A 15,466-nucleotide genomic window follows, 5' to 3' on the forward strand; every position below is an offset into this window, starting at 1 on the left:
GTGGGAACTCTGCCTTCATTGTGTCATTATATTTTCTGTCTCACTAGCAGCCCTTTAAACAGAAATATCAAAATCTAACAGATTTAACAGTGTCTATCCTCTGGGCAGCACATTAATGTTCCCCAGAGGACAGACATAATCCATTTGTATAACCCCATGGATTTTAGGACAACATAATCATTTGTATGCAGGTAGTCATCCATGAGCATGAACAACCTCAAGGGGCTGCTAGTGGGATATTATTCCCCCCCATGTAATTTCAACTTCCTCTTTCCTTTCCAGTTTTGCCTTTCTCTGTCCTCCTTTTTGTGTGGTTGTTAATTCCTTCCTGCATTTTCTGTTGCCCACTGATTACTCTTCTTTTCACCCCTTTAGATCTTCAACCTGATGAAGTTCGACAGCTACACACGGTTCCTTAAGTCTCTGCTGTACCAGGAGTGTATGCTGGCGGAGGTGGAGGGGAGGGCCCTGCCTGACCCTTACCACATCCCCAGCAGCCCCACCTCTAAACACAGCACCACCGGCTCCGACCGCTCCAATCTCTCCACACCTAAGAAGGTAACACAAAGCAAAGCCTCCACAAACACTTCCACTTGGCTGTGTCTTGTCCCCGTTTGCATAGTATTAATGTCCTGATACACTGAAATATTGGAAAATTGGGAGATAGATTCGGAAAACATTTAATATTGTAATATAATTTACATTTAAAGTCACATTTTATGAAAATGGTGTATGGTTTCGGCCACAGCATCTGGTGCCTCTGTGTGTATTTCTCTGTGTGTTCTCCAGTGGGTTGCTTTCACACTTTAGTGAGTGTGTGCATCAGTGCATTTGCACCTGTGTCTAGATCTCTTCATTTAATTTGTTTTTTGCCTTACAGGAGGACAAAAAGAGCAAGTCCGGCAGATCTTTAAATGAGGACAGTCGGGAAGATTCAGGAGACCGGAGAAAAGGCATGTTCTTCTCCTGGTCCCGCAACAGGAGCTTTGGCAAAGGCCCGAAGAAACGGGAGCTGACCGACTTCAACTACAGTCAGTAGTTTTAAATGTGTTTAAAATATCACTGTTTTTTTTCTTTTTCTTAATTGCGTGTTGGATAAAAGGGTTTGAAATGATTCCCTGCTTTGTCTTTTTTTTCTAAACACTACTGATGAGTATATTCTTTTTCAGATTTCTCTGGCAGCAATGGTCGCCGTGAATCCCAGGGCTCGCTGTCTTCAGGAGCCAGTCTGGAGCTGGGGACGTCAGGGTCGGGGAGGAACGAGGTCAGTCTGGAAAGAAGACATCACCAGATAAGATAGTTTAGACATTACAGTAATGTGCACAAAGACATTCTTTTCAGGATGGAGAAGCTTTATCTTCATCCTCTTCCTCTCAGTTTATCTGCTTTAAAGGCAACTAAGACAAAAAACACTGAGAATAGTGAAATAATGTCACACTGCCTGTTCCATATCCTCCTCTCAAACTCTGTTTCCATTGTGTCTCTTATTTTTTTAACCCTCCTCTAACTATCTCCTCTCCCCCTCCCTGTCTCTGTCTCTGTTTTCTTCCTTCAGGGTGATGCTTCCCGTGGTGCAGTATCAGTGACAACAGAGCGCGGAGGGGGCAGCGCCCCCTTGAGGCAGTGTAACATAAGCTTGCCGGATGGCTCATGTTGCTCTGTGCCACTGAGGGCCGGAGTGTCTATTAGGGACCTGCTGCTGGGCCTTTGTGAGAAGCTCTGCATCAACCTGGCAGCTATAGACCTCTTCCTGGTTGGAGGGGAGAAGGTACATCACAAGTGGATGTGTGGCTGTCCAAATATCTCAATTATGGGCTATTTAACAAATCATAAAGAACCCAAGAGAAATCACACTAAACCTAAGTTTGAGTTGTTTGTTACCTAAAAACTTATTTTAAAGCAGCAATAATCAGTATTTTACTTGAACGTTAGGACTATGTGTATTGTGATAGATGTAGTTATAGGGATGAACTCACAGAATTGTCTTATAACTTTGCAGTTCCTCTTGTTTGTGCACCTTTCAGATCATTGTTTTTATTGAAGGTGTACTGTTTTGGTTGAGTCTCACAGTTCAACAAGCAATAGTCTGATACCATGTTTTTCAGATTCTTGTTTAGTTTTGCAAAAGACCAAAAAATGAATATGAATACAGCTGTAATAAATTATTTCAACTACCCATAAAGATGAATGTCAGTCTGCAAGTCAGAGAACAGTAATTGTCAGTTTAAATCTTGTGTTGTGTTGTTTAGCAGTCAGTGATCACACTTTAGGTTTGGAACACTAGCTTCATATCTTTCATAATGACTTCTCTCTTATTCTTTGTCTCTCTCTCCTAGCCACTTGTTTTAGACCAAGACTGTATGACATTGTGCTCTCGGGATCTCCGACTAGAAAAGCGCACTCTCTTCAGGTACAGTAATATGCAGTGATCACCATAACCTTTCAAACATTTCAGACTGATACTACTCTTTTAGTAAAACTAATTGCGCTTTCACACCTGAAAGTCTGTTTCTAGTCCACTTCCCTGGTGTGCACCAGATGCAAAAATGAATGTGAATTTTTTCCAGCTGGTCTGGTTCACTTTCACACCTATTCATTTGATCTGGTCCGAATCAGTTGATCACGTGCTGAAGTGAACCAAAATTTAGCTGCACTTCGGCTCAATAAAGGTTTGGGACAAAAAAGGAAAAAAAAACAGTTTACTCACTGGTCAGATTTGTCTGGGGCGGGCGCAATAACGTGGATCCTGAACTGCTCTCCCATTGGTCATACTGTAAACAGAGTGACAGCAGACGCACCCACCACAAGTAATGTCCATGGTCACACACTGCATGGGTTGATTTTGGAGGTGGTCCTCGGTTATGAAATTACTACTCCTGGTTTGTCCGCGGTGACTCATGTTTGTGTGTTGTTGTTGCGGTGACAGGTGAGGTACTTAATCATTACGTAAATCCCGTTGTTGGTCAAAAATTGCACAGTGCAATTTCTGCAGTTAGTGGGGGACCCAGGTCTGATCACGTTCTCAGCACAAAGGAAACGGCACCAGAGTTTGGTTGGAAGCGTACCGAGGCCTGGTAGAAGAGGTGGTCTCGGTCCGCTTCCACCCAAACTCTGGTGAGAACTCCAACCAAACTCTGCTTATTTGGTCCACTTCTGGTGCAAACCACAGTACGATCGCTGCATTCACACCTGCACAAACGAACAGTAGCAAGTGAGGAAACGCTCTCAAGTTTGACTCAAAGCGTGAAAGCGCTCTAAGAGAAAATGCAGGTCTGGAAACCACAATTTGCACTTATATTGCTGCTACAGAAAACATTGTTTTCTTTTCCAGACTCGACTTGGTCCCTATTAACCGTTCGGTGGGCCTAAAAGCAAAGCCCACCAAGCCAGTGACTGAGGTCCTCAGGCCTGTGGTGGCCAAATACGGCCTGCACCTGGCTGACTTGGTGGCACGCATTGTAAGTCCCCCCCCCTTTATTCCAGGAGCCTATATATAGACAGCAAGAAATAAACAGACAGTATATGTGATGACGTCAAACCCATATTGTGTGTGTGTGTGTGTGTGTGTGTGTGTGTGTGTGTGTGTGTGTGTGTGTGTGTGTGTGTGTGTGTGTGTGTGTGTGTGTGTGTGTGTGTGTGTGTGTGTGTGTGTGTGTGTGTGTGTGTGTGTGTGTGTGTGTGTGTGTGTGTGTGTGTGTGTGTGTGTGTGTGTGTGTGTGTGTGTGTGTGTGTGTGTGTGTGTGTGTGTGATGCAGAGTGGGGAGACGGAGCCATTAGATCTAGGTCTTCCTATATCAAACCTGGACGGGCTGCGAGTAGTACTAGATATTGCAGAAAACACTCCTGGTAAAGGTAAGGAACACACACGAGTGCAGTTGCTATCAATAAAAAAAGGAACTGTAAACCTTGTACATGTATTGCATTCTCGCTTTTGCATCTGTATGCTCCCTTTCCCTCATTCAGCAGACAAACAGAAAGCAGCTCCCTCTAAGAGCCTTGTCCCGGCTTCGACAAGCAGAAACCAATCGACAACAGTAAGACCTGCCACGACTTCTTATTTCCCATTTTCATCTTGCTCTGGAATGTTCCATAACCCACCGAATGTCTACACTTCCTGATTGATGATGTCACGCTACTAAGTGTCTCTCTCGCTGTCTTCAATCACCCATGTCTGTTTGCAACGTGTTTAAAAATGTACGCAAGTGTATGACGTGTGTCTCTGGCAGTGTTCAGGCTGTGTGTGACTGTACGTCTGTGCACTTTTTGCTGTGGGGCCCGAGAGCCCCGTCACACTCAATGTTCCTAGTGTTTCATTATTGTGGTCTGCCTGTGGCCGAATGCATCGTCAACTTTTCTCTCTGGTTTGCTGGTTCTCATTCTTCCATAACAAACTCAGTGGCCAGGTGAAAGTAGCCCAGCCTTGTGGAGCATTTGCTGGGTCTCAGGACCTCAAAGACTCCCTCTTTGAGCCTGGAGAATACCTAGTTGGTGGTGGCAGAAGCTTTAGAATGCTGTGAGGATTTCCTTTTTATTAATCAAGCTTGAACCTGCTAGATGACCATCTGTAATGGTCATTTCTGGCTTTCTTCGTTGACTCTAGAAGACTCTTCAAAAGAAAAAAAAAAAGTTTTGGTTGTTTCCTGCTTGAAGGGCAGTACTCTTTAAGTCGGTCCCTCTGGTGTCGTGGTGTGTGTTACTGTTAGCCTACATGTTGGTGATGCTTAGTACACAAAGTGTTAAGCATTGTGACTGTCTCAATGGAACATCCCAGCTGTCTGTGGATTAGAAATGAGCATAGATACATTATTTTCAATACATGTCATTGATAATGAATTACACAAATCCAACAAATTCATTATCATTATTCTTCTCATTCTTCTCAAAAGCAACATCATTGAATCATGTGCCACCTACCCCCATCAAATTGTACAATTTGTCCCCCTCCTCACCATCAGTAGCACTAGTCCCCACGTGTTCTTTTCTTGTGCCCATAATTGCACCCTTATGACTCACCAGGGCTCTAATGCCCCGCTCCGCTTTCCTTGTGGCCCCCAGGGGGAGAACAGGCCGTCAGGGAAAGCCGGTTCAGCCCACCCCAATGGGGAAAACGGCAAGGTTGGGCCCAGCCCTGACACAGGCAGCCAGCCCTTACCCAACCACTCTGTCTCTCTCCATAAGGCTCCGGAGAAAAGAAAGCAGAAAAAGATTAATATAGACGAAGCTGAAGGTAAAGACTGAACGACCTCCATCTCTCTGTAGTTTCTGTAGCTTAGTTGCTGTGATCACACTAACCCTTTTGCCTGTCTGCAGTATTGCAGAAGCAGCACCAAATGCTTTCAAAGCTAGCTACATGTAGCACAGTCACCTCTGCTCACACTGAATGTAGCTTTGACTTGTCTAACTGATTAATACATACCCTCTTCTGCATGTTTTCTGAATTACAATTAACGTGTTTTACTGATCTTCAAGATTTTATTTTGGGTGATTATTCATTTATCTTTGTGTGTGTGTCTGTGTGTGTGTGTGTATGTGTGTGTGTGTGTGTGTGTGTGTGTGCGTGTGTGTGTGTGCTTGTGGACATGTGCACATGCTTATGCGTGTCTGTACATCTGTTTGTGTTTGGTGTGTGTGTATTTGTGTGTGACTGCAGAGTTCTTCGACCTCATATCCAAAGCTCAGAGCAACCGAGCAGACGACCAGCGAGGCCTGCTAAACAAAAGCGACCTGCAGCTCCCAGACTTTCTGCGCCTGTCGCCTGTGGCAACCAACCAGGCCGGGCCTCCTCCCTATGACCCTGAACCCAGTTGCTCCACCCCTTATTCCCGCTACCCCAACAACGGCAGCTGCCCTAGCAGCAGTCGCCGAGGCAATAAGATGAACAGCAACGACAGGGGAGGAGGAGGTGGCACCCACTTGCTCAACGCGAGCCATCAGTCCCAGAGCTTGGACTCTGCACTGGGAACTGAGAGTGGAAGGGGGAGAAAAGCCAAACCACCTCCTCCGTTTCCTGGCACCATCTCCCCCATCCACCCGTCCCAGGGTGCCCAGCGTGGTCTCCTCCAGGACTCTGGCAGGGGAGAAACGGTCCAGATGCTGGAGGAGGACACGCTGTCTGATCTGACTCTCGTGGGAGAGGCGGACATTAACAGCCCCAGCCTCAACTACGTCACTCCCTCAGCCCTACATTGCAAACCCCACCCACAGCCCCAACAACAAGCACAGGACGGTCGGCCTAGCTCAGGTACTTCTCCCTTGTGAAATCTAAAAACTTTTGAACTTTCTCCTCTTTCTTCACCTGACTGAGATGGACTGGAGACCCAATAAAGTCAGTTTGAAGTTCTTTGTCGGTCACAATTGGCCCAGAATGCATCCAGATCTCCTGCCTTTATTTCATCAATGAACATCTACTATCTAATTAAAATTCATTTAATTCCAGAAGTGTAAAATACAGTAAATAATGTAAAAGATTGAGCTTTCATCACACACAGAAGAAATGAGTGTTAATTTAGTCAAACAATGGATATAGTGAGTTGACATGGTGATGTATGCTCTACCTCGTGGCCAGCATCTACTGTAAGTCAACAACAGCCTTAAGATAAACCAGGTCAGACACATGAAGAGAGGAAGAATGGATGCATTAGGTCTGGACAGACATTTCCCTGTGTGGTTTGTATCTGTGTGAACTTTTAAGCGGACTTGCTGTGGATTTCTTTTTTTTTTCTGGAAACGTTAGCTTCAGAACGAGCTAACTGGTGATGACCAGTGCCAAACTTCACCCACTACCCCCTCCAGTGTACAGAATCTAACAATGCACTTTAGACAGTCACAAACAAGACTTCACACATTTTTACACATTTGTAAAAAAAAAAAAAATCATCTTTTTTTTCACGTTTTACTCTAACCTTTCAGAAAGTCTGTTTCGTGCTACAGGTGGTGGAGTTGCCATATGTTCAGAAAACAATCAAGATATGTGCTAACAATCACAAGCTGTTCCAAATCCACAGTGGAACCGGGGCTACGTTACTGCATTCAATGTGACTCATATATTATTTTCAACTTATTGCATTGTTTGACATGGCAGGCCTGACCCCATAAATACAAACATGCTGTATGCCACAGTGCCATGAACGCACACATTTGTTCAGCTGTTTTTCATCGACTGGAGCACAGTACATTCTATGTTTCTATCGCTGTTCTCTCACCTCAGGCTTTTCTCGTGTCAGCCATGAAAACACACAGCAGCGAGTGCGCACACACACCGTCTCACTCTCTCACCAAATCTGCACTGACTGTACATGAGCAGTTTTTCATCTCCAATCTTCTTCTTTGCACTACATCACACAGCCGCATCAGTTTTCTTTTTTTCCCTCCAGTTTAGCAATTCAACACTTTTCTGAACCGTTTCCCTGCGGGGTTTTACCTGGAATATATGTACTAACAAGACAATCCGTTTCACTTTTTAAAAGGTTTCACTCTTGTACTATATTCTCAAGAAAACATTAATTTATCCCACGTCCTTTGCATTTTTACGATGTTTCAGTTAAAAGTATTAATTTGTATATAGTCAATTTTGTGAATTCACCGTGTTGCTTTAGTCATCGTTGAACTGCAGTGGAGCCATGCTGTTTCTTCAGTCGTGTCGTAATAAATCTCAATTCTCCTCTCTTCTGTTCAGTTGACTTTACTGTCTGTAAATAGATCAAATAAATGTTTTAAAGGTTAAACTCTCTCTGCAGAGTTGCATGTGAGTGGCCTCTTTTCTTTTCTTGGACTTTCAACAATAAGCCATTTATTCTATTCTCCTCACTTCATCTATTATGAGTGTGTCCTCAGTACTTTTGTCTATACAGGAGCTGAGCTGGCATAAGTATTTGCTTGCAGTTTTTTTACTTGTTCATGTTTTTGGTTTCTAGTAGAACATGTTTTCATGCTTTAATGTTTAAAAACACATTTTTCTCATCCTGTCTGTCTGAATATACCTGTATTCCCCCCTTTGTCTAAAACACTCCATTTTAGGGTACGTTATTAAGAGAGCTCAGCTTTAAGCACATGAAAAGAGAAATGTTTTTTTTACTGGATTTTAAAGTGCTCACAGTTGAACTCTGTGCTCCACTATCTGACCTGAGTAAGTAGATCTCAGAGCTCTACTGGGTTTATACTCTACTAACATGTCATTCATGTATTCTGGACCAAAACCATTCAGTGATTTGTAAACCAGTAGCAGAACTTTAAAATCGATTGTGTAGCTGACTGGGAGCCAATGTAAGGCCTTAAGAACTGGGCTGATGTGATCTGATCTCATGTTCTGGTTAAAACTCGAGCTGCAGCTGTTTGATACTTTTTTGGGGGAGTCCAGTCAGAAGACCGTTACAGTAGTCGAGTCTATTGGAGATGAAAGCATGAATCAGCTTCTCCTGATCAGTTTGGGACATAAACCCTTAATTCTGGATATGTTCTTAAGTTGATCAAAGGCTGATTTGGTGACTGATTTGATACGGCTGTTGAAGGTCAGATCTGAGTTTATCAGCATGCCAAGGTTTTGGACTCGGTCTTTAGTTTCTAAAGACAGCGACTCAAGGTGTTGCTGGCAGCAACCTTCTTCTCTTTATTGCCAAAAACAATGATCTCAGATTTTTCTTGATTTAACTGAAGAACATTTTGGTTCATCCAAATTTTGACTTGCTCTAAACAGTGACATAATGACTCTATTGGACCGAGTCATCTGGAGACAGTGTAAGATATATCTTTGTGTCATCTGCATAACTATGATAGTTGACGTTAAAATTCTGCAGAATTTGACCCAAAGGCAGCATATATAAGTTGAACAGAAGAGGTCCAAGGACTGACCTCTGAGGAACTCCACATGTCATAGCCACTCGATCAGATTAACCACCAATGGTCGCAAAATAACTCTGCTCCTAGAACTCCTCTGCTCACAGAGAAAGGAGAAGAAGAGATGGGGAGAAGCTGTTTAGAGTGTATGATACAAACACTGGCAAATTTCCCGCCAAATCTGGTGACTTTCCAAAACCTCATCCATCCTAATAACAAATCTACAGATTGTATCTGGTGTTATTGGAGACTTTTGAGCTAATTTGGACTCTGATGCACGAATCACTCCGCAGTTAGTGTCCTCAACGAGCAGAGGGTGCTGCTGTGAGCCCCTTCCCCATGCCAAAGCACTTGCAGGCCCTTTCGCACTGGATTTAGAGACTTTTTAGACCTTCTTAGCAACATTATTTATAAAGGTGATTAGCAACAAATTTAGCGACTTATTCAGACCACCACCATTTCCATTCATGTCACTCAGAGTACAGTTCAGTATACAGTCTATGGGTCTGGCTCTCTCCTCTCACGCAGCAGCACTGTTGTTATTGTTATGTGAAGCCGCGGAGTTAGAGGTCGGAGGTGGGGCAGTGACGTAGCGGTTTAACAGTATGCTGCTGCGCTGTACAGACGGCAACACCATGGGGGGGCGATTTCCAATATTCCAACTCTGGGACCTGGTTTCAGAAGATACCGTTTTCAGGCTCTGATAACTCGCAGCTCCATGAGGATGGTCGGCCAAACGATACTAAGGTTGTGCAGTAACAGGAAAACGCATCTCCCTATGGATGGACCCTTGGTCTCTTTAAGACCCTCTGCTGAAAAAGCCCAGGCTGCTCTGATTGGTCAGTGTTTCTGGGTCTTCCTCTCAGCAACTTTGCAGCAGAACGACTGTAACGTCACTGTAGCAGCACTTTCTACCTATATACGGTCTAGTTGTGATATCACAAGAGTACAGAGGTCCTGACGGCTCTTTGACACAGTTTCTGAACAGGCTGTATGCAATTCTCTGTGGATTGAGAGTTTTTATACTTTCACACTAGTTATACAGTAGTTTGATCTGCTTTATAATAAAAAAAAAATGGAAATCTCACGTTTTACTATACGGGACCTTTAATATCAAACACCACAGTTGGCTGTGAACTATTTTATTTGTGTAGATATTCAATATTGTTGTAGTGCTACTTTTACTTTAGTAAAGGATCTGGGTACTTCCTTATTTACTATCAAATATTGGCCTAATCGCAGACTCAAATGTCGTATTCTGAAATTGACCAACAGCTATCTTAGTTAAACTTATTTTTCAATATGAGCAAAGAGATTTTTTTTCCTCTGTTTTTGCTCTCTGACCACTTCACACCATCTGAAAAACCTCTTTCCCATTTATCTTACTTGATATTCTTCTCCTTCTCTCTGTGTGTGTGTGTGTGTGTGTGTGTGTGTGTGTGTGTGTGTGTGTGTGTGTGTGTGTGTGTGTGTGTGTGTGTGTGTGTGTGTGTGTGTGTGTGTGTGTGTGTGTGTGTGTGTGTGTGTGTGTGTGTGTGTGTGTGTGTGTGTGTGTGTGTGTGTGTGTGTGTGTGTGTCTGCAGGACAGGGCTTTTGTTTCTGCGTACAAAGACTTTTGGGGGGACTGGGCTATTAGCTATGCATGGGTTCCCCTCTGCTCAACGCCTTATTAAGCGAGCTTTGTCATGCTGGACTCTTTGGGAGCCCACAAACAAAACTAGCTTCTGTTTCTTCCTCGTCCTCACACACACACACACACACACACTCATTTTCTCTTCACACATAAATGCTCGGGCTAACCTACATATACAGTGTATACATCGGTTTGTATCTTTTGCATCACAAGATGATCTTATCCTGTAGCAGTTTTTATTAGAATAATTCTTTAGTGTGTGTGTTTCCTCCAGGACTGACGTTACGACAGCAGCATGTCACATATAATTAAGCAAAACATACAGAAACGGAGAGAGAGAATAAATATCTTTGCCTGTTCCACTACGTCCCCTCTCACACACACAGACACACAAACAAAGTAAGTTCCTATCAGTTCAGTAAAAAGTGCTGAGATTTCTTTAAATTAGTGGCTGTGATTCCTGTTCTCATGCTGTAGGACCAAGTGAGTTATCTTTTTGCTGCTGCCCCTTTTCGCAGCAGCTATTTTATGAAAACAGTTTCAGCGTTGATGCTTCAGTTCACGGGGTCCACCATGTCCACTGGCCAACCAAATAATTGCCTCCTCAGTGCACCGGCACAATTTAGCTTCTCTCATCTGAAATGGCTCCATCTGCTGGTGTGAGAAAAAAAAATGGTGGACAGAGAGAGAGGAACAGAGGAGAAAAGGAAAGGAAAGAAAACAGACACACATGTATTGGATTAAAAAAAGAAAGTAGTTTACAGATTCATTATTATGGCACAGTCATTTAAAGGCTCTACACAACCAGACAGGTGTTTTCCATACAAATGGTGACGATGTCATTTGTCTGTATGACAAAGCTAACACAGGTGAAGGGGATGTTAATCACCTCTGCCCACACAGTCCTGAGGAGAGGTGTAATCAGGCAATAAGTAGAAACACCTGTTAGACCTCTCCTCTTGTAGAACTAATCATATAACAGGCTTCAAAAACTCAAGTCACCCTGTTTGCTGTCGTTAACTGGGACTATACTGTTCTCGTTACTAGTTACTGTATCTACTGTATATTTACCAGTTTACAGTCATGCTAGCTGCTCTGTTAGGGTGTAGCACAGTGAGGCTTTGAGCTAAATGCTAACATCAGCATGATAGCATGCTCACTGTGCCAATAGAGAGCGTACCTATGTTCCCTGCTTTGTATGTGACCGGGGAACATAGGACCCCCCCCCCCCCCCCTAACACTAACAAAATCCTGAATTAATTCACCAAAGTCATTTTGGGAAAAAGGGTCCTATGTTTCCCGTGCGGGTAACAAAGAGATGACCTTGTGCCGATGCTAACAACATGGTAAAGACAGTATCAAAGTTTACTATGTTTCCTTAGTCAGCTTAGAGTGTTGGCAAGCTAACATTTGCTAAACAGAGCTGAGAATGATGGGAATGTCATCAACGTCATTACAGGTCATCCTGTTCCAACCCAATTTAATGGCAACAGATATTTCAATCTGGGCCAGTCTATGGTCTGGACCATCGCTGACAGTGCTGTGGAGATAGGTCTGCCTATGTGAGACTAGGCCCAAAGCGTTGGACAGAAATTGACATTGGTGTGATGCTAACATAAAAGAAAGAAAACCTTGAATGACAACAGCAGGGAGATTTTTTTATATCCCTCTACTTCCACTATTAATTTACTGACTGAGAAACATACATGCACACGTTTGAGACAAGTGTTTGTCACATGGAGAGTCAGACCTATTGCCTTGAGGGCTGATTCTCTATTCTTATTATAAATTACACCTGTGCTTTCCTGCTATAACATGTCAGATGTTTACTGCATGGTGATGCCATATCCGTCTGCTTTGTTCATGAATTTACCCTCTTTTGTGTAAATGAAGTCGCCTCGATTTGAATGCAATCCATGCAACACTATACACTTTATTGGCACAATAAAAAAAAACGATAGGCCCTTTAATGTAGGACGATAAAAAGAGTGGCTCTCAAGTACAATTCGGCTCCCTCATTCGTACCAAAAGAGCTGTTAAAAAGAATGTGTTCATTTGCATACGCAGCATTTCAGTATGGAATACCTGCTGTTTAACTTTGTTTATTCATTTTCATTTAGAAAATAAAGTGAGACATGGAAATGCAGCAACAGACTTGAAGTTAAAGTCCTATTTTATTTAAAAAAAAAATCGAATTAGCTGTCACTAAAAAAGGAATACATTTCTATTTCTCTCAGCCAGTAGATGGCAGCAGGCTGTATTAAGATGGAGATCTCTTTTCACTTACTCACTCTCTAACTCTCTAACTCTCTCTCTCTCTCTCTCTTGCTCTCTCTCTCTCTCTCTCTCTCTCTCTCTCTCTCTCTCTCTCTCTCTCTCTCTCTCTCTCTCTCTCTCTCTCTCTCTCTCTCTCTCTCTCACACACACACACACACTCAATCACTGAGCACCATTTAACCCTGTTTGATATGATGTCATAGGCAAGAGCTAGCATGAGAATATCTGTTGCATCCACTTAGTTGCCTCCCAGATGTGTGTGTGTGTGTGTGTGTGTGTGTGTGTGTGTGTGTGTGTGTGTGTGTGTGTGTGTGTGTGTGTGTGTGTGTCCAGGGTTTTGGAACAGTTGGCTGCAGGCTGGTCGTGGCTTTAAGAGTGTGATATTTCATTGAATTTGACAGAATGTGAAGAATTTCTCACTTTCGTCTTCACATAAACATACCGAGGGGAGAAGATATCTTGTAGCTTTAGTTCAGTCTGTGTTCTTGTTTTTTTTCCATTTTACTTCTCACTAAACCAGACTTCTGCCAACAAATGGAGAACATTTTGCTCTTATTTTGTGTTTTGTGAGTGTCCTTTGCATGTGGATGTCTTGCAGTGCCGGTGAGTGCTTTGTCATTTCTTTTGTCTGTCCGTCTGTGTTTTTTTATTTTTTTATTTTTTTTATAGAAGCCTCTTCTTCCTCAGGTAAAGACAGAAATAGATGGAGGGACTGGGAAAGAGGAGGAGGATTCAAAATGCCCAGCAGAAGAACAACTTCTTCCAACCTCATCTCTCCCTCTCCTCCCCCTCCTCTTCCTCCATCACGGCCTCCTCTCCGCTCACGTCGCAAATCCAAGTCCCCTTCGTCGCGCTCCAACCACTCCACCCCAAAACGAGCCTTGGATTTGGACAAAATCGGGGAAGACAGCAGGCAAACCTGCAGAGGGACCCGAGACCTCAGGGTCTCCCAGGGCTCAGAGCTGGACAGGAAGTGGGAAGGCGTGGCTTTGGAGCTGCGTTGCCGTGGCAGCAGGATGAGGTCTGCAGTGTACCAGACTTCAGACTTGCCCTCCATGGTCAAAGCCAAGAGACAGATGGAGCAGAGTGAGGGCAAAGGTCAGATAGACCGGAGTAAACTTAAAGCAACCTTTGTTTGAGGAGCTTGATGTTTAGCTGACTCGGACTGTCTGACCTGCTGATGTCATCTCTGTGACTCTGACCACTGATGCTCTCCGCAGCAGCTGAAACATCGTAAAGGGTTCAAATCCAGGCAAAGGGCTCAGTGTCAACAACTGCAGCTGCTTCCACACTCTCTACCGAGGACTGCTATTAGAAGAATACAGGCTGAGATTAATCAAATGATGTGTCCTTATTCTACACACTCATTCTCTGTGTTAGCTGGTGGAAAGTAATTAAGTATGTGCTCACACAAGTACTGTACTTAACTACAATTTTGAGGGATATGCTTGAGTATTTCCATTTAATGCTAGTTTGTACTCTTACTCCATTAAATATTGTGCTTTCTTTTTTACTCCACTGAACTTATTTTCACAGCTATTGCTACAAACAAAATGTATCACCTTTTATAAATTGATTCATGTTTAGATGAAAATGCCCAGCTCCAGGAACACCTCAGAAAAAAAGAAAATTAACAATTATTAAATCTTTGGGAAATTATTTTTCTGTCTAATTTGAATGCCACTGCCAATTCAACTTTTCAAAGTCACAGGCTGATGGCTCTATCTAGGACTTATCTCCCCAGCTTTGGAGAAAAGTCTGGCTGCACGAGTTAACATTCTGGCTTGTATTGTATTTCCTTGAACCAATTACAATCGGCTTAGGTGGCACTAAGCCCTGTATACAGCGATCGTACCCTTACAAAATAGATAACGAAAGGGGAGGAGGATGCCAGCTGACATACACGGCCCAAAGCAGGCTTCATCCCAACAGTCTACATCCAGTGAGTCAGACTACAGGCTGATGTCGATCACATCACATTTTGAATGGTAAAGTATATTTATATGTTGAAGGTTATGCTAACTGCAAAACCAGTATCTACATCAATTCCTATCTGTGTGTAAAATACATAGGCCTACTGAGAGTATTTAGTGCAGAATTGGGACACAGCAATGTACCTCCTGCTGTGAGCGGTAAGTCTTGTCCATCACTATCTGTTGTGTCTATGCAGGAAACATCTGTAACACCAGTAGTTCTTTGGTTCTGTATTTGGACATAAATCTGTGTTTGGTATTGATTGAAGACTTGCAGACAGGTAACAAGTAGTCTGAAATATTCTGACTTTCAGTCCTCAGTATGGGTCAAGATCTTAAAGCATTTCTTACCTTTCTTGCATGTCTCACAGTGTTTCCCTCCAAAGTCCCACCCTCTTTCCCCTGCCTGACCTCTGACGCTCCCACGACACATAAGCTGAGGGAAATGCTGTAGTTTCAGACTACTAACTAGGCAAAGTGGAAGCTTCTACTAGCGAATTCAGGGGGTAGAGCGTCATATATTATACAGATATTATTCAGAACACATAAAATGATGGGTTGGACTTTTATCAGAAATATAGGATAATTGAATATTGATAAGTTTCAAAACCTTTACCTTTACATTTTAGTGTGCCATTAGCTTATCAGGAGCATTTTAAGATTACAAAAGAAAAGTGTAAAAATGCCAGAAAAGGTAAGAATTGCTTTAATGTAACTTCACAGTGTCTTGCGTTGGACCCTCCCTGCCTTG

At 43.1% G+C, this 15,466-nt stretch overlaps 1 protein-coding gene across 3 annotated transcripts in view; it reads left to right on the forward strand.

Annotated features, from left to right (window-relative positions):
• Positions 1 to 7,728, forward strand: part of rgs12b (regulator of G protein signaling 12b) — a 52,609-nt gene extending 44,881 nt beyond the window's left edge. The window contains exons 10-19 of one of the 3 annotated variants that reach the window (XM_083928635.1): positions 376 to 558; positions 881 to 1,031; positions 1,170 to 1,264; positions 1,556 to 1,768; positions 2,337 to 2,410; positions 3,332 to 3,458; positions 3,756 to 3,852; positions 3,964 to 4,034; positions 5,056 to 5,227; positions 5,651 to 7,728. In XM_083928635.1, coding sequence (XP_083784761.1) covers positions 376 to 558; positions 881 to 1,031; positions 1,170 to 1,264; positions 1,556 to 1,768; positions 2,337 to 2,410; positions 3,332 to 3,458; positions 3,756 to 3,852; positions 3,964 to 4,034; positions 5,056 to 5,227; positions 5,651 to 6,258 — 1,791 coding nt within the window. In that variant the 3' untranslated portion in view covers positions 6,259 to 7,728. The remainder of the gene's footprint in view (positions 1 to 375; positions 559 to 880; positions 1,032 to 1,169; positions 1,265 to 1,555; positions 1,769 to 2,336; positions 2,411 to 3,331; positions 3,459 to 3,755; positions 3,853 to 3,963; positions 4,035 to 5,055; positions 5,228 to 5,650) is intronic. The other 2 variants (XM_083928636.1, XM_083928637.1) reach the window with 2 other exon arrangements.
• Positions 7,729 to 15,466: the final 7,738 nt, after the last annotated feature.

This window comes from Echiichthys vipera (genome assembly GCF_963691815.1).
Source record: "Echiichthys vipera genome assembly, chromosome: 2".
In the NCBI taxonomy this organism is placed as follows: Eukaryota; Metazoa; Chordata; class Actinopteri; order Perciformes; family Trachinidae; genus Echiichthys; species Echiichthys vipera.